Consider the following 21,804-nt stretch of genomic DNA (forward strand, 5'->3'; position numbering starts at 1 on the left):
GCGCCGGGCGTACTCACAATGAGCGGGATGGTGCGGTCCTCGCGCAGCTGCTCTGGCCTCCCGCCGGTCTTCTGCGCGCCCCGGCCGCCGGAGGCTGCGTGGGCTCGGTTGTCCTGCCATAAGTAGTAGAAAGTGCCCAGGATCCAGGCTACGGTCAGGATGGCGATGGCATTGGCGCGGATCTTCCTCATGGTGGGCGGCCCGGCGCCCAGGGTGGGAGCCGGGTCCGGCGTGCTCTCGAGGCCGGGGCGGGGGCGCTACCAGCCCCAGCTGTTTGTTTTCGCTTGCGCCTGGCTGCTCAGTCCTGCAAAGCAGAAAAAGGAGAGAGGTGGGGGGGGGGGGTTGTGATAGAGAGAGACAGGAGCGCGGAGCGATCCTCACGGTCCTAATGCCCTTCAGCCCGCGCTTCCCCCGGGCGCCCATTCATTCGCGCGCAGAGCCCCATCCGCGCTCCAGCTGCTGCTGGCGGCCCGGGCCGCTGCGCACCCGTAAAGGAGCGCCCGGAATGGAAAGTAGCACGGGCCTTCCTCCTGCGCTCGGGGACCTGGCGAGACAGACGCCCGCGGCGGAATGGCGACGGGGTTGGAGCCAGCTTCGTCTCCCACCGCTCGCCGACCGATCGCCCGGCGCTGCCCCCGCGCGGCCCTAGTGGGTCCCGCCTACCCACCCCACCCCCGGACCAAGAGGCCCTGAGTCACCGACCAGAAATGCGCGACCCCCGGCCTTGGCCCACGCAGTGGAGCTGCAGTTCCGGGCGGCGCTCTGAATTGCGCTCCGGCAAGGGGTTCAAGGTGTGTTTCGCGAGTCCTTGGGAAGAGGTGGCAGGAAGGAGAGGTGTCCTGAGTTTACACTGGAACCCTCCACAGCCTAGATTCCGATCCGTGGGGGAGCCGCCCAGAGGAAGGTTTGGAAGCTGGTGCACTTGACATTCGGGGAGAGCGAAGGGGGAGCGACATTGTCTCGCAGCTAGGGCGAGGAGAATGGAGATACAATCACTGTGCATCTTTCATTGGCCCGGGGTTCCGGGCTTTTATGACACTTTCCTACATCCTGCTTCACTGTCCCCTGGATAACTCTGAGGTATCTTCATCACTATTTCATCAGAAAACAGAAGCCAGAGTGGCCCGGCGATTCCCCAGAGGTCACATGACTAATTAGTGGGAAGAGCCCAGTCTACAAATCATCTGACACTCTTCTACAAGCCATCTGACACTTTTCGACAAAGTGCAAAACACGGTGGTGAGAGACACATCACTGAGATTCTGCGCTGGTGCTGGAGGCGGTGACAATCATGTGTGAACTACTCTCTCCTGACAAAAGGCCAGGTGGGCTAGATTAGCCCTAGGAGACCAGCCCAGGGTGGGGTACAGGCCGACACTCAATGAATAAATGGGAAACGATGAAGTAAGGATCACAGAAAGAGAAATAATTTATTGCAAGGCGGTCTTCTTTTATTTGCCAGGGAAAGCTGCTTAGAGAAGTCCGAATAAATCCTTAAGAGGCACAAGGGGGAGGGGAGGACAGGATCATGAATAGCTGCCCCAGCAAAGGTCCAGAGGATGGAAGCATTTGTGTTAAGGAGATAGCGCCGGACCTGGTAAGGGTTTGGTGGGAGTTGACGCTGGAAGACTGGGCAAGTCTGGACTCAGGAGATCCTTAAATGCCAGGAGGAGTGGGCAGGGAGTTTGTTTCCTGTTGATGCTGCTGGGTATTATGGCTCTTCTGAAGACTCAGGTAGGGTCAGGGCTCCAAATGAAGCCACCTGGGGAATCAGGCAGTGAGGTCACAGCATCAAGTCTTCCCTCACTCACACTGTCAGCACCACCCTGAGGCATGGAAGTGAATAAGGAGGTGTTTCTCTGTTTCTCCATCTATTTCTCCATCATTCTGGAAGTGAACCATGTACATAATAGATGCTTGATACATTTCTATTTAGGCAAAGGGAAGAAACTCCACTTGATTTTCCCAGAAGACTTCTTATCACAATTATGATACCTTGACTCAAAAGACTAATCATGAGGATACCTAGACAATTCCCCAAATGGCCCAACCAGGGAGGTGACCCTACAAAATAGAGAATACACCAAAGAGGGTCTGTGAAAATAGCAGGGAGTCTTAGGAATAGTCTGTGTGGCCATCATAAACAACAGGCAAGAGGACAGAGATGCCCCGGGTCCTGGGGTGTTAGAGTCTGTAAACAAGTCAAAATAACACCTGGCATTTTGCCAGGGGAATGTTAGAGGTCATAAACAAGTCTGGATGGTGCCTGGCAAAATGCCAGAGGGAGTGGTTTGAGAAGTAACAAAAGCGAGCCATTAAGTGTGGAGATTCCTTATTGGTTGACTGATGTATCTAGTTTATGCTAATTAGATAAGCTGTGTGGAATGTATAAATACTGCTCCTGTCCTCCAATAAACGGCTCCCACTCCTGCTGTATCAACGTACACAAGTTGTTCGTCACCCCCCGGTTATTTTGCCAGCCGTACTCCTGCACTGGGGCACTAGTACAACTTGCTGTCCCAGGTCTCTCTCACCTGGGGAGTTCAATCAAACTGCCTAGGGCACAGGATTCATTTGCACGGATGGAGAAAATCACTGTGAAGCCACTGCCTGATTTCACAGCAATCATGGGATAGATCCAGTGTCACAGCATCTGTGTGAGGCCAGGGAAGAAGACTTTGCTCCTTAGGCACCAGGCTCCACAGACATCTCTAGTCAACCATGAAAATGAAAGGGAGCTGCTCTCTTGGTGCCGCCTTTTAACACAGGTGATCTATCAGGAGGTCAGCCAGGTGGGAGGACTAGGGACCAGCCCTCTAGTTGCCATAGGTTGCTCCCTGCATCCCAGCCTGCCAATGCATGTCTGGTTGCCTTTGATCTTGAGAGAGCCAGGTGAAAGGATGTGGGGTCCAAAGGCATCCCCTCAACTTGAAAAACTCACCCCTGGGTATGGGAGGTGAAGCTGGGCCTTGCCAGGCTGATATCAGGCTGAGGGCTTTCTGGTGGCTCCATGAGGTGAGGGAGGGAGAAGATGGAATTTGGCAGGGTTTCTACAAGTCTCACCACTTATTCCCCAGGAATAAGTGGGGGCCAATTGTCATTATCTGGCAGCTCTGTCCCTAAGATAAAACTTCCCTCACCCTCCACCAGAGGGGCATAGCCCTTCATGAAGGTGTTAGACTGCACAATAGCCCTCAGATGGGCACTTCCTTGGGGATGGAAATAAAAGAGGGCTGGAAGTCACTATGCTCATTTAACTGACTGAAATTTGACACAGAGGTTGACTGATGTGCCTTAAGCCACAGGCACTCTGGCAGAACTGGGAACTAGAAACTGCCACCTTGGCTACAAACTATGGTCTTCCTTCCAGATTTGAATCACAAATGGGCCCAAAACTGAGTCTGAGGTAGATTTCAGTGATCAGGGATAACAATGAATTTTGTTTCCTCTCTGGTCCTAGAGTGGATCCCAGCAGAATGACAGATCAAAGCCATCCCTAAGAGATTTGCTGATTCCTAATGTTCATTGAACTTTAAAAACAAGAGTAATTGTATTAGCTACAGTTTACTCAGGACCTCCCAGGTGCCAGCCAGCCCCCATGCCTACATTCCACATTCCTATCTCTAAAGTTCTCATGCTCTTGAGGTGAGTTCAAGATTATCATCCCCATCTGCAGCTAAGGACCCTGACACTTCACAGGGCTCATTTAATTATTTGCCTGGAGTCAGACAGCAGGTCAGTGGTGGAGCTGAGTTTAAATCCTGAGCCATTTTCAATGTCAGTGTGTGGGCACGGTGCAGGGCAGTCTGCAGGGTGCTTAAGAGTTAGCTCTATGTGCAGAGGTCTCCCGTCACTTTGGGCCTGTCTTCTCCTCTGTAAAAGGAGGGATACAGAGACATGCTCTCAGATTCCCTCTAGTTGAGCCATTTTAGACTTCTAGTTCTTAGGCACGTTCCCCTGTTTGCTATTTCTCTCAGACTCAGTTCACCTTCTCTTTTAAGGCCACCAAAGCTGGCCTGGGGTAAGCTGGGACCCCAGTTGATGTGCAGCTGGACAACTCAATTCAAATGCTAATTATGTCACAGAAGAGGAAAGTGAGCAAATTCCTAACCTGAGTTTCCTCAACTGTGATATGAGGGTGTTAGCCCTTACTTGAAGCCCTGTTGAGAAAGACTGGTTGAAATAAAGCCTATAAAATTCAGTGCCTAGTAACCACCCCAATCTATTGGAGACCTGCTCCCACAGACATGCTCTGGGGGTGAGAAGGGACTCCTCAAGGGCCTGCCCAGAGAACACGAAGGGGACTGCTGCCATGGCTGCCAAGAACAGAGGACAGGCCACACCTAAGGCCACACCTAAGGTGAACTGTCCTGCCCAACAGGTGGGTGGATGCCTTTTCCAGAGCCTCTGCTGGGCACGCTGGAGGCAGGGTGGAGGAGAGAGGCACAGAGCAGGGCCCCCGCCTCTTTGTATCCAATACTCTTAGACCTGTGCCAGCTCAGAAGTGTCTTGTCCTGTCTGCTGCTGCAGCAGGCCCCCAGAACATAGGGGAGACACCTGTTGGATTCCCAGCCTGCCCATGTCCTAAGCAGAAGAGAGGCTGGTAGGGGTACAGAATGTTCGTAACCAGGCCACACATGCTGTGCCGATATAGGATCACAGAATACAGGCACCTGTGAAGAAGGCCCTGAAGCCCCCATTTTACAGATGAGACTGATGCCTACAAAGTCACAGCCATCCAGTGAATGTATGCTGTCCACTGCCAGCTGATCACGCTTAATGCGCCAATTGTCTTCCCAGGAAAAGGTATCTGTAAGTTTCTATAAACCGTTATAGATGGAGGGTAGGACCTGGCTTTTTTTTTTTTTTTTTTTTTTTGTACCAGGAATTTAACCCAGGGGCACTTAACAACTGAGCCACATCCCCAATCTTTTTTTGGATTTTATTAGGGACAGGGTCTCATGGAGTTGCTTAGGACCTCACTAAATTGCTGAGGCTGGCTTTGAACTGGTGATCCTCCTGCTTTAGCCTCGTGAGCCACTAGATTACAGGCATGAGCCACCTCGATCAGCTAGGACCTGGCTCTTTGAAAGGAACTTCCAGTCTTATTCTCAATCCAATTTGTCTGATAACCTTGGCTTTTTATCACTGGTTTCTGCCACTAAACTGTAAACGCTGAGGGCAAGGCTTTTTCTGTTTTTGTGATTTTTGTTTTCTTTTGCAGTGCTCGGGATCAAACCCAGGCCAAATGCACTACCACTGAGCTACACCCCAGCCCTTGGGTGTTCTTTTTTTATCTTCATTTTTAAAAGCAAGATCTCACTGTGTTGTCTAGGCTGGTCTTGAACTCTAGGGCTCAAGTGATTCTCCCACTTCAGCCTCCCGAATAGCTGGGGCTATAGGTCCTCCCTCAGGGGTTCTATTCATGAGCTGCCCTCAAGATGAGGAGGTGAGAAAGTCTTTTGTGGTCCCATCAGAAGTCATGGAAGGAGTGACCCTGATTCTGTTGGGCAATGGCAGAACTATGATGGTTATTGCTGATCATAATGACCCAGCTTCTGCATTTGGGAGTAACAGGACTGCAGAGGCTTTAAGCTCTGTAGCTTTAAGCTCTAGTGCACACCTGTAATCCCAGCAGCTCAGGAGGCTGAGGCAGGAGGATCGAGAGTTCAAAGCCAGCCTCAGCAAGCTTAGTGAGGTCCTAAGAAACTCAGAACCTGTTTCTAAATAAAATATAAAAAAAGACTGGGGATGTGGCTCAGTGGTTAAGCACCCTTGGGTTTAATCCCCGGTACTAAAAAAAAAAAAAAAAAAAAAAAAATTGTCAAATGCTCTTTACTAACAGCAAGAAATTCATGCCAAAAAAAAAAAAAAAAGAAAGAAAGAAAAAAGAAATGCACAAATGAAGTCACTGGTTAGCAGAACTGGTCCCAGAGGCAGAGCCCTTTCCAAGGCTCCTGACCTCCCCACCTCTACCACCTCCTTTCTACACAGCCTCTGGAGAGCTGAATGGCAAAGGTTCCCAGAGCAGACCAGATGGCCCACGGAGATGCCAGACCAAGGCCTACCACACTCCTGTCTCTCTGCCTTGAATGGAAGTGCCTCTGAGCAAGGCCTTTGTGTATCATGAGTTCCCAGCACAATATTGGGCATCTTGGCAGCACATACTAAATCTGTGTGGAGTAAATCAATGAATGAATGAATATCGAGGGTGGGAAGCTGCTGCTTCTTGCCACTCTGGACTGAGAAAATGCCAAAAAGGCCTCAGATGGTGAAGCCAGTGCCTGTTGCCTGTTGGGGTCCCTTCATTTCCTTTTTGAATACTTAGAAGGTGCCAGGCACTTCTAGTATAGGGATACAAAAATGAACAATATCTGGTCACAGCATCTGGGGGATTCAGTAATTGACATTAGAGAAATATGTGTAAACAGTCACAGGATTAGACAGGGTTCTACAGCTCTACTGTACAAGTTGGAAGACATTTGGGAGCAGAGCCTTGAAGGACAGGTAAGCAGGCAAGTCCAAGAAATGGAGCAAACAAAAGTGGCTAAGATATGTGAGAGTTTGGGAGATTGAATCCAGGAGATTGAATGAGACTGAGCCTACATCCCCAGCCTTTTTATTTTTTGTTTTGAGATGGTATTGTTAAGTTGCTGAGGCTGGCCTCAAACATGCAATCCTCCTGCCTCAGCCTCCTGAATAGCTGGGATTACAGGTGTGTTCCCTACAGGCATACTCATTTATTTTCAAGGGCCTTCTTTATTTGAGGATGGGCCTTTAGATCTGAGGCTTAGAACAAACTTTGGCTCAATATCAAAGAGGCCAGGCAGTAAGATTAGAAAGAATTTGAGTTGAAGAGACCCATGGTCCTACATTCCTTCAGTCTAATGGTGCCTATAATTGATACTTCCATTTTCCTTGTGAAACTGTGAAGCAGAAATTAAAGGACCTTTCCTGGGGCTGGTATAAATTTTGAAGCTCTTAGCCAGGCTGAAAATATCCATCGATATATGCTGAAGTGTAATTTCTACTCCCTGGCCAGTCAAAATAATTGAACAGGAAGAAAAAGCTGTTAATGCAGGAGGCGTGTAATACCAGATCCGTGTTGCCTGGAAATTTACCATTTCAAAGCAATTGAGGGTTTTACAACCAGCATTTACAGACATACATGTCCCCTCTCAGTGAAGCCACCCTCTGAAGCCATCAAAAGGCCCATCAATCTGGCTTGGACACCAAAATTGTTCACATATCTGGAGCTGATGCCAGAGTAGGAAAAGGAAATTTAAAAGCATCCTATCATTTTATCAGCATGTAGGTCTTGGGGAGCGTCCTCCTGGCAGGTGGTGGTAAACAGCGGGGCTGTTCATGCTTGGGGGCCAGTGATGGCAGAGCTCCAAGGTAGAGTAATAAGGCAACTCTTCCCACCTCCTCCCTTCTACCTTGACATCCCTGCCTTGTGTCCACGCACAACTTGGTCTAGGGTGACATTTTTTCTTCCTGCCAGACAAGAACATACCTGCCTCTGCTTTCTGCAGTGACAGTAGGTTGAAGGCTGCACATCCTTCAGCAGAGGGTGGCGCTGTGCTACTGTTCACAGTCCACCTGCCCCATCTCACCCTGGAGTCCAGCAGAAGAGGTGGACAATGGACTCAGCCCACAGCCTCTGTCCTCTGCCATGCTGTGTATATGTGTGCATGTGTGTGGATGTGTGTGTGCTCCATTTTTTAATTGGAATTTTATTTCACCTTTTTCTTGGAATTCGTGATTTCTTTCCCTGTCTCTAATCATTTGTTTTTCCTTCCATCTCTGAAACAGATCTTTACAAATATTACTACCTAAAAAGGGAGCATTTGGCATGTTCTTGGGAAGCAGGGATAATTGGGAGGTGGGAAACCTGGGTTTTAGTTCCAGGAATGCCATCAACCATCCTGGTGACCCTGGAAAAGTCACTTATCTGGGTCTTTTTCTCATGTTTAAAAGAGGACTTTGGTACATAAATACTTGGAAGGTCCTTTCTAGGGCTAGCATTTTAGGATTCTATGTATTTTTCTACTTATTTTAAATAATTTCCTGCTGTAGCAAGAATTATTAACAATAAACTGAGGTGCAATTTTTTTTGAGGGGCGAATAAGGGATTGAACTCAGGGATGCTTAACCACTGAGCCACATCCCCACTCCTTTTTTATATTTATTTAGAGACAGGGTCTCGCTGGGCTGGTGGTGTACGCTTGTAATCCCAGAAGCTCGGGAGGCTGAGGCAGGAGGATTGTGAGTTCAAAGCCAGTCTCAGCAAAAGCAAGGCCCTAAGTAACTCAGTGAGACCTTGTCTCTAAATAATACACACACAAAAAAATGGCTGGGGATATGGCTCCGTGGTCGAGTGCCCCTGAGTTCAATCCCCAGTACCCCAAAAAAGAAATAGAGACAGGGCCTTGCTAATTTGCTGAGCTGGTTTTGAACTCCTGATACTCCTGAGTGGCTGGGATTACAACAGGTGTGCGCCACCATGCCCAGCCCAAGATACAATTTTCTTTATCATCATTTGATCTCATTACACATTACATACACTTGTATACACCCAAACAATTTAAAGCATTCTATATGATCAAGAATCTGAAAATTTCCAGATTACAGCAGATCTAAAAAGGAGAAAGTAGAGGAATATACAAGAAGTTGGTACATCCAGGGATGCCTCCAAGGAGGGGAGCTTGAGTAGGCAGAATGAGATGTTTTTATTGTACATCCCGTATACCTTTTGAATTTCTTTTTTTTCTTTTTTGCTATTTATTACCTCTTCACATTTCTTTTTTCTGGTGCTGGGGATTAACCAAGGGCCTCATGCCAAGCACGTTTGTTCTACCATTGAGCCATACTCACAGCTCCTAAAATTTTTTAAGCAAGAAAAAAAGTTCTCCTTTCTCTTTCTTCCACTGCAGGCCTCAGTCCAGCCCATTGCTGAGGGGAAAGGAGGCCAGGGTTGGAGCTGGAGTCATGCTGAAGGTGTCTTTCAGATCAGGTCTAAGACAAACCCCAGCTCTCCAGCTGGGCTGGCCAACAGCCCCACTGCTCTGGCTGCCCTACAGTCTGCAGAGGTTCTGTGGGCACACACCCACAGCTGGCCCCTGTCCCTGGGCTCTCTGCTGGGCTGTCAAGCTGCACAGGGACTCACCTCAGCATATCCCAGTGAGGGGCTGCCTCTCACTGCTCCAGCAACCAGGTGGGCAAAGAGGCCTAAAATCCAGCAAAAGGGTCAGTTCATTCAGCCTCAAATTCTCCAGCCCTTGTGAGTCCCTTTCAAAGGAAGACTGCCCTTTTTGTTTTTGGGTTTTGTTTTTGTTTTTTTGTGAATATAACATGAGGGGCTGGGGTTGTGGCTCAGCAGTAGAGTGGTCACCTAGCATGTGCGAGGCCCTGGGTTCAATCCTCAGCACCACATATAAATAAAGAAATAAAGATATTGTGTCCAACTATGACTAAAAAACATTAAAAAATTTTTAAAAATGAGGACAAATCTGTAAAAAAGAATAAAAGGGCTAGAGATTAGTGGGGGAAAGGTCACCAAGGACCCTTTTCTCCTGGCCTCCCCTCACACTGCCTGCCTCCACTTGGCAGAGCAGGCTGCAGCATCTCTGGCCAGGTTCCACTCCCCTGGTTCCCCAGTGCCAACTCCTTATTAGCTTTTGACATTGAGCCTTCACATGGTCTTCCTCTTCTGCTTCCTTTATTGCTTACAACCTAGGATGTGTGCTGTCCCCTACTTCCCACCCCCACCTCTGTTTTCGGACTGCCCCTCTTTTGGCTTAGTGCCAAGAAACAGCTGCCACGGTTGAGGTTCTGCTCAGAGTGGCACTGTTCCCCCAAATGAGATTGCTCCAGGTAGGTTCTTCCACTCTCCATCCACACCCCCCACGCCCTACTTCTTTCCAAGATAAACAGCCAATTGCCCACTAATAGTTTGAAAAATTAACTTTCTTTCTCTGCATTACTTCTTCCCGGGAATCCAGACAACAAATCTAAAATGTTCTGAAAGTTACTCCTAGGTCTTGTAAATGGTCTCTGTGAGTGGATAGGATGGGAAGAGGCCCCACAGGTCCTCCTAAAGTCTCTCTTTACCAGAAGGAACCTTTCTGAAAATGGCACAGCATACCATCCTTGCTCAACCTGAGGTACCCTGGCAGTGCTGGAGCACAGATTGTGACCTCAGATAGCAAGTATCAGTGTCCAGCACTGCAGTGGGCCACCTCCCCTGCCTCCCCAACTGCACACAAGCCTAAGAGGGGCTGGGCTGTGTCCCAGAGGCAGTGGAAAGTGAGAGCAAGAGGACCATCGAAAAACCATGACAGAACTGGACACAGTGGCGCACACCTGTAATCCCAGCAGCTCAGGAGGCTTAGGCAGGAGGATTGTGAGTTCAAGGTCAGCCTCAGCAATTTATCGAGGCCCTAAGCAACTCAGCAAGAGTTCTAAACAAAATATTTTTAATATTTATTTTTTAGGTGTAAATGGACATAACACAATGCCTTTATTTTTTTTATGTGGTGCTAAGGATCAAACCCGGATCCCACCCATGCTAGGCGAGCGCTCTACCGCTGAGCCACAACCCCATCCCTAAACAAAGTATTAAAATATTACAAATATTTGTCTTTAAAAATATTTAAAAAGGGCTGGGGATGTGGCTCAGTGGTTTAGTGCCCCAGAGTTCAATTTCTGGTACAAAAAAAAAAAAAAGAGAAGAGAAAAGCCGTGATAGACAAGCAGCAGAGGGAGATGTGTACTTAGCAGAATGGATACAAACAGACTCCAAGAGATGAAAAGACAGAATACGAGGAAAAACAGCTTCAGGGAAAGAAAAAGCAGAGAGTGAAAACCAATAAAAGTGGAACAAATACTAAAGCCAGAAAGGCCTCAAGAGAAACCATCCAGAGAGCAGCGAGAGGAGAGGATGGTTAACAGTAGAGGGCTGGGGGGGCGGGGGGCGGAAGAGGGCGAGGGTGGCCCGTGTTCCAGGCTGGAGGCAAGAGCACTGGCGCAACATAAATCTCTCGGGAAGGGTCACTCACCTTCCAAGCTGTTGGGCTTATTGGCTGCAGCAGGCAGAATCTATTTAAAACACACCAGGCATTTTGCCTCATTCTGTTTCCCTGCCCAGAAAAGGCTGGAGCCAAAGGCTGAGGGAACCAGTGCAGCCTTAGGACTCCACAAGGACCATAGACTGAAATCAGGAAGATCCTCACCCATCTGGAATGACCCCTCCTCCCACCCCAGCACCAGGCCACCAAACTGCTAGCATATTGAACACAGTCCCCCAAACTCAAAGACGTCCTTCATTCTGTCTTCAAGCTTGTCAGAAAGCAGATGCTGCTCAAACGTGACAGCTGCTCCAAGGGGCCTGCCCGGCCAGTGGGAATGTTCTCATCTGACTGAGAGGCCTCAGTGATTAGATTTCAGCAAGACAAAGGACAGCATGAAAGGGCATCAAGGGTAAAATGGTTTTGGGGAACCATATGGGTCTTGATTTAGAAAATCATCAAGGGTTCCACAGCTTTTCCCAGACTGTGTATCTTGGGAGGCTCCAATCTGGAGATGTGACTCCTAGCCACCTGCCACAGAGGAAAGACTAAGGGCGACTGGGAGCTGGAAGTGACCTAGGAAGGCCATCCCTGCAAGATTTGTTTCCTCTCCCACCAAGAAGGTCAGATGACAGGCCCTCCTTCCCTGGCTCTTGAACCTATGAGTTGTATAAAATACTGTTCACTGTGGCTCACTGTGAAGTTCTCTGCCATGCATGAGAGTTATATGCCTGAAAAACTTAGTGAACAAATCAAATAAAAATTTTGCCTGCCAGAGATATTGGCTTTTCAAAATAAATTTGAGGTCGATCCTATGTTTAAGGAGAAGGATGGCTTTTGAGGGTAAGTAATCATCCCCGTTCATGTTCATAAAATCGTATGGCAGGGAGGGGGTTTCCATGTAGAGATTTGCCTATAATTTGTGAATGAGCATCACTTCAACAAAAAGGCAGACAGTTGTGCTGCAGGAACTACTTCAAAAGAAAAATGAATGAAAACATTTAATGGGAAATTTCAAATAGACATAAAAGTAGAGAACCCAATATAATAACCCAGCTTCAACAATTATCAACTCATGGCAATCCTATGAAAAACTTGGACTTCTGAGCCAAATGAGCCAGACAGAGGGCAAAGTACAGTATAGGGCAAATAGGATTAGCACTGTGGAGGCTGTGGGATCCAAAACATTTCTGCATTAATGCTCTAGAGGATGAAGGGAAGGGGTAGGAAAATGTTCTTGGTTAACACCCAAAGAAGAAACTTGAGATTTAAAAATCCAGGTCTGGGGATATAGCTCGATTGGTAGAATGCTTGTCTCACATGCATAAGGCCCTGAGTTCAATTCCTAGCACCACAAAAACAAAACAAATCAAATCAAACTCTATATACTCTCTCTTTGATGGGTGGACAATATACAAATAAATTATACTGGTTATCATTAAGGAAGTAAAGGACTGGAGAGATTTCAGTATACATTTTTTAAAAATTTCTAGACTATGTATACATATTACTCCCCCCACACTTTGTTTTTTTTTCTGTGGTACTGGGGATCAAATCAAGGGGTGCTCTACCAACCACTGAGCTGTATCTCTAGCCCTTTTTATTTTTTGAGACAGGGTCTCACTAAGTTCCTTAGGCTGGACTTAAACTTGTGACCCACCTGCCTCAGCCTCCCAAGCAGCTAGGATTACAGGCTGGTGCCACTGTACCTGGACACATGTTACCCGTTTTTAAAAAATTATTAAAATCAAGCTTTATGAAGCTTTGTAGTTACCAAGTCCACTAAGTGTGGGCAAACTGCCTAGACCAGACCACCAACTCTTCATTTCATTTTTACTTGGATTTACTGCTTTAGAGTAATTTGTATGACCAGATGTACACAACCTTCCAATACCCAGAAGCCTATCACTGGAATAGACGTTCACATAGTATAAAAGCCCCAGCCCTTAATGGTTATGTGTGTGTACACTTGTCAAAGTTTATCCGGCTTTACTCTGAAGATGTGCATATCTGCCATATGTTAACTATGCCACACTTCAATGAGTATTCAATAAAAGTCCTAGCCCTTGTGTACAAATAAGCCAAAGAATCACCATTTAGAAGTTTGCTGGGTTGATGGTTCGGAGGAAGCTGTTGTTTTGATAAAACAACACTATGCAGACTTTTTGCAAAAACTTGCTCTTTGGAAACCACCACTATAGCATGTGCTTTTGGTTAAGCATTCCACGGCTGAAACGCAACTCTATGCTGAAATGCTGAGAGGATGAGGCAAAATCTTGGCCAAGGTCAAGCTCTGCTGATGGTTGGAGAGGTGGGTGGCAGCCAATAGCTCTGCACTTGTATAACATTTTAAAAAGAAAAACTAACCCCAAGTCATCTTCTGTTCCTTTCCTGAGCCAACTTTAGTCCTACTTATTGTATCCAAGAACTCAGGAAGCCATATGTGCTTCAGCGCAGGCCTACCAGGCCTCCAGCGCCAGACTCGCATCTCTCAATTTAAGAGAAACTAATTCAGCTGATGGGGGCTTTTATTGGCTTTGTGAGATAGACAGAAGATGTCAGAACTCTAGGCACTTTAGAGACCATGTAGGAGAAGCTGGAGTAACATATTTGAGCCTTCTTTTTGGCTAACTGGTCATCATTTTTTAAATTTCTGAATGACAACCCCCCTTGCAAAAAAAGATCCCAATTTGGTAGAAACCAGGGCTCACATCCATGTCTATCTAGATAACAGAAAAGAGCTTCAAGTGGAGCATGCTCAGTACAAATCTGTGTTACACAAAGAAAAACCAACAAGTTCCCTTTGGGGCTGAAACTAAGCACAAGGATGATCCAGAAAATGCACTTTCTGCCAGGCACAGTGGCATGTGCCTGTAACCCAGCTACTCAGGGAGAATTAGGGGCTTAAGGACAGATTGGTCATCATGGTGACACCCACCTTATCTCAAAAAGTATTCTCTGCCAGGTCCTAGGAAATATATGTGTATATAGAGAGTCCATTCTGCAGCTTGTAAAACGCAAGCCTTACATTTTGTACACGTCTGTCTAGCTGATGCCCAGACAAAGGCAAAGATGAGCAGAACAAAGTCCAGGGCAAGCCATGTGACCCAAGACACAGGCCTCCTATGCATTAATCTCATCTAGGGTTCCTGGATGGATAACAAGGAATTAACATGGCAGACGCAGCTTGACTTCTCATGTTTTCCTTTTAAAGCACCCAATTCTATTCAATTCTCTATGACACATAATTTCTCTTATCATTAAACTGAAAAAAGTCTTTTTTTCCCCTCTCATCAACCTCCCTCTAAACACTTGGCACACTCCACACTGATCGCTTAATCAGCCTCACAGCACTGGCCTTGCGGCTATAGATAAAGATGTCCCTCCTGTCTGAGGTTAAATAGCAGACTGAGTAGAAACTTGAGTACCTGAGGGCCACACACAGCACATTTCTGGTGAGAAGGGCATTTTGACCCCGTGTAGAGCACCAGAGGGAGGGAGGGGGTTTCTCTCTAGTTAATGAGGCCGGGAGGACATGGGGTGACATCCTGCTTCCCTTATTCCTTTGTTTTCCTTCTAGTTTCCATTCCAGGGCTGGGCAGGGTAAGAGTATGCAACAAAGCAGAAGATACACAGTACCCAAGGGAAAGGCCACATAAAGCAATGGGGGGATGTGTCCCAGAATGCTCTAGCTCAGAGGGCTCTTCTGGAACATCTCATCCAAACCTCTAAATTTACAGGTACAGAAAGAAGCCCAGAAAAGTTAAGTGACTTGTCCAAAGATAATACAGCAGGCTAATGGCAGCAGAACCCAAGTCATCAGCACACTTTTCTCTGAACCTCTAACATGATGAACTGGGTTTAGGGGGGAAAACACCACAAGATATATAAAGTCCATGAACAAGGCTCCCTGCATCAGTCAAATAAACACATCTCCTTTAAAACTACCTATGTTTCAATCTCCCATTTCTATCAGCCCCTTTAGTTTACTAAGCTCAAATTTCTCATTCTTATCCACGATTTAATAGATATCCTCTGGCCTGGGAATCCCAACTTTTCCCAGCATGTTACCACTTGAGAAGGGTGAGCTTTGGGAAGCAGAAGTACTATTCTGCTTCCCAAACTATTCCAACTCAGGAATATTCTGGATCACACATTTTGCTTATAATAATGCTGACTCTAAACTCAGCAGCTTTTGAAGGTAATGGTATCAGAGAGGCAACAGATGACCCATCCACCAAGAGAGAAAAATTCAAGAACTAGTAACAAATAAGGAAACTGGAAGGAGGGCACATGCTTTGGGCTCAGTCTGGAGGATGAGATGAACCACCTCCACTCAGTGAAAGCAGAGAATGACCTGGAAGGCAATGTGTACCATAGGAGAAGAGGGCACAACCAAGGATGCGTGAATCAGGTTCTCTGACATTCCCCATTCCTGTGTGAAGGAAGTCTGCTGTTGATTATCTCCCAAATGATAACCCATTTGGTCTGGTTACCCAGTGTCCAGGAGCCTCCAACCAGAGTTGGTCATAGGCAAAACTGACTAGAAGAAAACATGATCTAATGTACTTTCCACCTTCCAAATAATATATTGGCACTTAAGCCAGTGCTTTGGTGCCTCAAGCATCCCCAGTGGGCTGACAGAATAGGTACTTTAGGGGTTGGGGTTGTGGCTCAGTGGTAGAACACTTGCGTAGTATGTGTGAGGCACTGAATTTGATTCTCAGAACCGCATATAAATAAATTAATAAAATAAAGGTCCATCAAAATCTAAAAAAAAAAAAAAAGAACGGGTACTCTAGACCTGTATGTCATTGGCTGCATGCCAGCCCTGTTCCATCACCTAGGGGAACTGCTCCAGGAAAAAGGTGCCGGGCTCTAGAACAAGGGCAACTTGGTGAATGCCTGAAAAGTATGACTGGGTTCCAAAATAAATGTATATGGGGGATTATGTATTATTTTTATGTTATTCAGATCAAGAGTTAATCATATTATGAATCATTACACCCTCTTTTAACTCACTGTACTAAGAAAAACTGGTTCTCACTATATTTCTGAGGGGATTAGAAAACTCTCAAAATGACCTTTCTATAAAAGAAAAAAGTCCAAAAAATTTTCATTTCAAATATATCATAATTAGTAATACAAGATAATTAGTAAAATAGCAAACATTCTTTAGAAAAACCTCTCATAAGAATGAGACATAATGAAGAAAAAAAGGAAAAGATAAAGGAATGAATGAAAAACTCAAGAGATGTAAGGTAAACTAAGAATTTAAGAATTTAACTTAATTTAAATATTGGGACTCAAAATAACAGGCAGAATAAGCTGAACCAAAGCTCTTTCTGCCTGCTGAATTTCTAGGAGTCAAAAATGAAGAATTAAAATGGCTTTCTTTCAAAGGAACACATTTTGTCATCTGATCATTCCGTGACATGGATAAGAATAAGTAACTTATGGCTGCACTCTTAAGTGGAAGCAAATCCCTGAATATGTCCTCATTCACTTCAGGATGGCAAATCACTAAGTGCTTATCTTTTTAAAAAATAATAATCTTTTTTTTTTTTAAGAGAGAGGTGAGAGAGAGAGATAGAGAGAGAATTTTTGATATTTATTTTTTAGTTTTCGGCAGACACAACATCTTTGTTTGTATGTGGTGCTGAGGATCGAACCCGCGCCGCACGCATGCCAGGCGAGCGCGCTACCGCTTGAGCCACATCCCCAGCCCCTAAAAAATAATAATCTGTCTATAACCTTTTTTTAAAAGAAAAAAATTATTTTAACATGTAATTCTAAAGGTATCAGTTTGTATTTACTGGGGCAATGAGAGTCCCCCACTTCACAATCATTTCTAGGATTCTATCCTCAAGAAATTCCAAAGGATGGAGTCAAAGAGCTATTCACAAGAAAGTTCACCACAACATCATTGGTAATAATGACAATGGGGGCTGGGGATGAGGCTCGTGGCAGAGTACTTGCTTCGCATGTGTGAGGCACTGGTTCGACCCTCAGCACCACATAAAAACTAAATTAACAAACAAATATATTGTGTGTCCCTCTACAGCTAAAAAACATTAAAAAAAAATAATGACAATAAAGGATCAACAAAGAATGAATAACTAAAACAAGGTACAACTACTAAGAATTTATTTTCAAAGACACATAAACTACTTTTGATACCACACCAATGAGGGAGGAAAATTAGAATACCAACCTGTGTGTATGTGTAACCCTCGATTTTATTTAAATATTATACACATATTATATGCATTTTTAAGTACTGAAAGAAAATCCATAAATGTATCAGTAAAGTTTAGCTCTGTTCTAGATGAAAGATGTTCTCTGTTCTAGAAGATGGATGAATTTTATTCTTTCACTTAAGACTCTTCTCTAATGAGTATATATTACTTTTATATCAGGGAAAAAATATTTATTTTTAAAAAAATCTACCCTAAAATCTCTCACTTAAGATGGTAAATATTACCCTTAGGGAAAGGCTGCTAGAATTCAAGGCAGATTCAGAATAAAAAAATTCACATCTACTATGAAACCCTTTTCTGGTCTAGCTTCCTTGCCACTGGCTCTGTTACTGGACCCTGCACAGAGTTCCAAAGAGAAGTCACTCTCTCTTCCCACAGCACACAGGGCACCAGAACCGTCCTCCTAAGTGTTTCTCACCTTTTCATATGAGGATCAGAAGAAAAGAGAGAATCCTATTCTCTTATTTCAGGGAAATATGTTTTTCTTACAAAGCTACCAAAATGACTCAAAATCAACTCTGCAAACTGTGAAACACAGGTCGTGAGTTATGTTTAGTAACCATGTATGAAAGTTGCTTAGTCTCAGGAATGAATACAAAAACCAATCTATGAGTGCCACCTTGTGGCAAGCCTAACTACCACCATGACCAAGTATCTACCTGTTGTCCCCATCATCTCCCTGGCTCTCTTCTAACCTTGGGATCCACAACCAGGAGACACAGGCCCTGTGCTAATCTACTACATTGACCATACATTCTCCAAAGTGGCTGGTACTATTTGTTTTCAAGGATTTCTAGTTTACATCCCAGAAATGCCTGTTGGAGGACAAGTGGCAATGAAGAGGCAGAGGAACAGAACACAGGATGTGTACACACATCTAGGCTTCAGACACAGCTCGACAGCCTGGGTACATGTGTGTGGCATATCCATGCACATGCATCCTGGTACTGTCACGAGGCAGGGACCATAGGGTAAACATCTCCTCCCCCAAGAATACTTACTGACTTTATTAAGAAAAATTTCATATTTACAATCAGTGAACCTTGTGCTTAGCAGTTTTATTCATCAATGTCAGATCAATTATCACCAACTTGGGCACAAATCCAAAATACAGCTTTTGTTGGATTCTGGCCATAAAATTCTTTTCAAACTTATTAAGATCTTGTAAAATACGAAAAATTTCCCAAAAGTTTAGAAAAAACACGAATCACTAATAAACTGATTTCATACTCAAAGTGTAGCCTATCTTTATGAAAGATGAAACATCACCCTTTTGAACATCTAATATATTAATTCATCTTGGTGTCCTGGGCTTCAGAGGAGACGGAGAAATCCTCACGCTGGAAACTGATCGAATGACTCTAAAAGTGAACTAAGTGCTGAAAACGGGTCAGTATCACCAATCTGATGGAACATGGAACACTGAAGGAGCTGACACTGATTTTGAGCAAAGGTAATCTCCCCCTCAGAAAGAGATTAAACTAAAAACCTTCCATACCTGGGCAGGGGGAGTGCAGTGAGCAGGCACAAAGAGCATGAGGAAAAGCTAAACAAAGTTCCAAAGTCTCCTGGAAGGGTGTGTGTGTACTTCTCTCTGTCCCACCCAGGCTGAAGGCCTATTTACAGAAAAGGGCTCCCTCAGTGTTAGGGTGGAAGTACATGACAGGAAGCTGCTGCTTTGGACGCAGATGTGTAAAGGGAAGCATTTTTCAGTATGTGAAATAAACCAAAGCAACATAGATGGGATGGATTCCAACCAGATAAATTATGGGAGAGCAGAAGAAACTGGACTTATGAATTTGAAGTGGGAAAATGAATCTGACTCCTTGGTTATTTCTCCAGCCTCTGAAAGAAGTTTTTCTCCCTCCTAACCTGACAGGACTGACACCCTGGACAGTCCCTGTTAGAGGTAATTAGCATGGTGGACAAGGAAGAAACATACTACAAACATTTTCTGAAAGCCTTGATGAGTCACTTCAGGGAGAAGTCTTCATTTTGTCTCTTTACAGGGAAATCAGAAGAGGGAGAATAAAAATAGAAGTCAAACCTCTCTGGTCCACAAAAGTAAAAGATGATGATGGAAAAACAAACAAAAAAATACTGACTCTGCTCAATTAAAATTCAAAACCACCAGCTCCCCCTTCAAACAACAGCCTTGCTCCATCAGAAGCACCCGGGTTTAGTATAAGTTAGTGTTCTGAGTTGCCATCCAGGCGTTGACAATTAAATATGTCTTAAAACAAGAACAGATGACTTTTCCACCTTGGCTCCAGCTTCCCAGCTGTCCTGACCTGGACGGGAAGCAGCTATCATGACAGTTTGATGGGAAGGTCCTCCCCATATTTGCGGAGCAACTTCTGATGGTTGTGGTCCACTGACCACTGCTGGGGCAGGTGCTTGGGCTGCATGGAGTCCAGGAAGTGCTGGCGCCAGCGGCTCTCCAGCTGCATGAGGGATCGCAGCCCACCCTGGATGTGACACTGCACCACCTTCAGCCCGTGAGGAACGTAGTTTTCATTGGAAATCCTGCCAAAACATGAAACGCAAAGGGTCTGAGGGAAACAAGCACAGGACAATCTCACTGATAATTTCAAATGCTGCAGGCCAGTAGTTTGGGAGCTAGTTAGATTTCTAAGGGTCTGGTTACTTTAATGCTTAGAAAACATCCTCTTTATCATCTTTGCCTTTAAAATAGTTTGAGCTATGGTTCAAAATCCAACAAAAAGTATTCGAGGGTTCTGAGCTATACTTTTTTCAGGAGAATATTGGTCTTTTATTTATTCCAATGTTACTCAGTGACCAGCTCACCCCTCCTATAAGTTATCCACTATTCTGAGCCATACCCAGTATTAATATGAGGCTGCTAATCAGCCTACGGGTCCAGTTTTTCATAACACTGTGATACCTAGATATAAAACGCAGGGTGGTACACTTCTTTAGTGCCTTCTTTCCCACAGAATGCCAGAATTTTGGATGAGGATGTGGCTCCGTGGTAAAGTACATGCCAGACCACATGGACAAGAAGTGCTTCAGTCGCAATGAAATGCTCCAGTGGTTGCTCAGCTGTGCAAATGGTGTTATTTGAAGGGGAAGATGACCCTCTGCCACCTTCCTAACCAGGCAAGGAGGCCTTGAAAACTGCTCTCACATGTCACAGCATTTCCCCTCCTAGGAATACAGATGACCTTTCTCAAGGAAGCACCCTGCCCCCACAGCCTCTTTACTCTCTTTATACCACACTCCACTCTCAAGCTGCCCTCCAAGACCCCAATCAGACTAGCCATGTTAGTGACTCTGAGTATTTGCATATGTTTTATTATTTAGCTCATAAGTTTTCCCCTAACTTGCCTATCTGTCTCCAAATGGCTGTTCGCCTCAGTCTCAATCCAGCATCCATCTATATAATTTAGAAAGATGCATAGAAGGGTCTGTGGTTTAAAGGGAATGTTTAGCTGTTTTAGGAATTTCATTTGGGAATTAGTCAAAGAAGCCAGTTAAGACCTTGGCAAGTTGCTTAACTTTAACCTCAGAATATTTAATATGAAATTTAGAAAATAACATTTAGAACTACACAGAATAGTTATATGGATAAAATTCAATAATAAATTTAATTTTTAAAAAAATTGTAATGCAAGATACTATTAGCGGTTATCAGTAAGAAATCTAAATCCTACCTATCAGCTTATTATAAGAAATAATTAAAGCAATTTGTGTACAATTTATTAGCTTGATGCCTCATGTATTCAGTAAATATATGCAGTATCTGTGACAGATCAGTAGCATTAGTAAAATACTTTAGTTTTTGAATAAATAAGAAAATAAATATTTGCTTTATAAAGTTTTCATTTCTTTATCTTTTCTTGATAAACAAAAACTACTATTGGCAACCAGCATCGCTATCTGGGTTTTACAGAACTCTACTACTATTGAAAATAGTGACAGCTGAGAAGCAACATTATGCACTGCAGCCCAGAGTTATCACCAGAGCCATGCACCCACTCATTTTTCAGGACCATAAACTTTTCATTTGGGAAGTGAGTTATGTCATGCAAATTCAACTATGTACTCAGAGGGAAGGAGGGAGAAAGCAAGAAAGGAAAGAAAAAAGAGAAAAGAAATTTATATAGCCCAGTAATTCTGTCCAACATTCCATTCAGTGGACCAATATCCTGGATGTGCAGTGGGACTGAAAATGTGAATCTATTGGTAAAAGTTTTCACAAACCTGTATATGGGGCCAAAGACATAAAACCACACATACTCTACCTGATGGGAAACTTTACAGAGATGTCAGGGTATTACTGGACAGTTACTTTCATGATTTGTGCTGATTTCAGGATTTACCTTTGCACAGAATGACTAAGACAGAATTCCACAGCATATGAACTATCATGCCAATCAAAATGGCTGAACTTAATTAAGCATGTGACCTTAAGGATAAACACTTCATGAAAGACAAATTTCTATAGAAAGGAA

General features: G+C 44.8%; 2 protein-coding genes across 6 annotated transcripts in view; both read right to left on the reverse strand.

Annotated features, from left to right (window-relative positions):
• Positions 1-967, reverse strand: part of Galnt16 (polypeptide N-acetylgalactosaminyltransferase 16) — a 93,139-nt gene extending 92,172 nt beyond the window's left edge. Inside the window, exons 1-2 of the mRNA XM_046461762.2 lie at positions 703-967; positions 18-304 (exon numbers count right to left, since the gene is read on the reverse strand). Of these exons, the coding sequence (XP_046317718.1) occupies positions 18-191 (174 nt within the window). The 5' untranslated portion in view covers positions 192-304; positions 703-967. The remainder of the gene's footprint in view (positions 1-17; positions 305-702) is intronic.
• Positions 968-18,366: 17,399 nt separating this feature from the next.
• Positions 18,367-21,804, reverse strand: part of Exd2 (exonuclease 3'-5' domain containing 2) — a 61,436-nt gene continuing 57,998 nt past the window's right edge. For all 5 annotated transcript variants that reach the window (XM_046461662.2, XM_046461661.2, XM_046461663.1 and 2 more), the window contains one exon: positions 18,367-19,855. In XM_046461662.2, the coding sequence (XP_046317618.1) occupies positions 19,639-19,855 (217 nt within the window). In that variant the 3' untranslated portion in view covers positions 18,367-19,638. The remainder of the gene's footprint in view (positions 19,856-21,804) is intronic.

The sequence above is a fragment of the Marmota monax genome, unplaced genomic scaffold (assembly GCF_021218885.2).
Source record: "Marmota monax isolate L192 unplaced genomic scaffold, Marmota_monax_Labrador192_F-V1.1 WCK01_AAM20220418_F8-fsc00001, whole genome shotgun sequence".
Lineage (NCBI taxonomy): Eukaryota > Metazoa > Chordata > Mammalia > Rodentia > Sciuridae > Marmota > Marmota monax.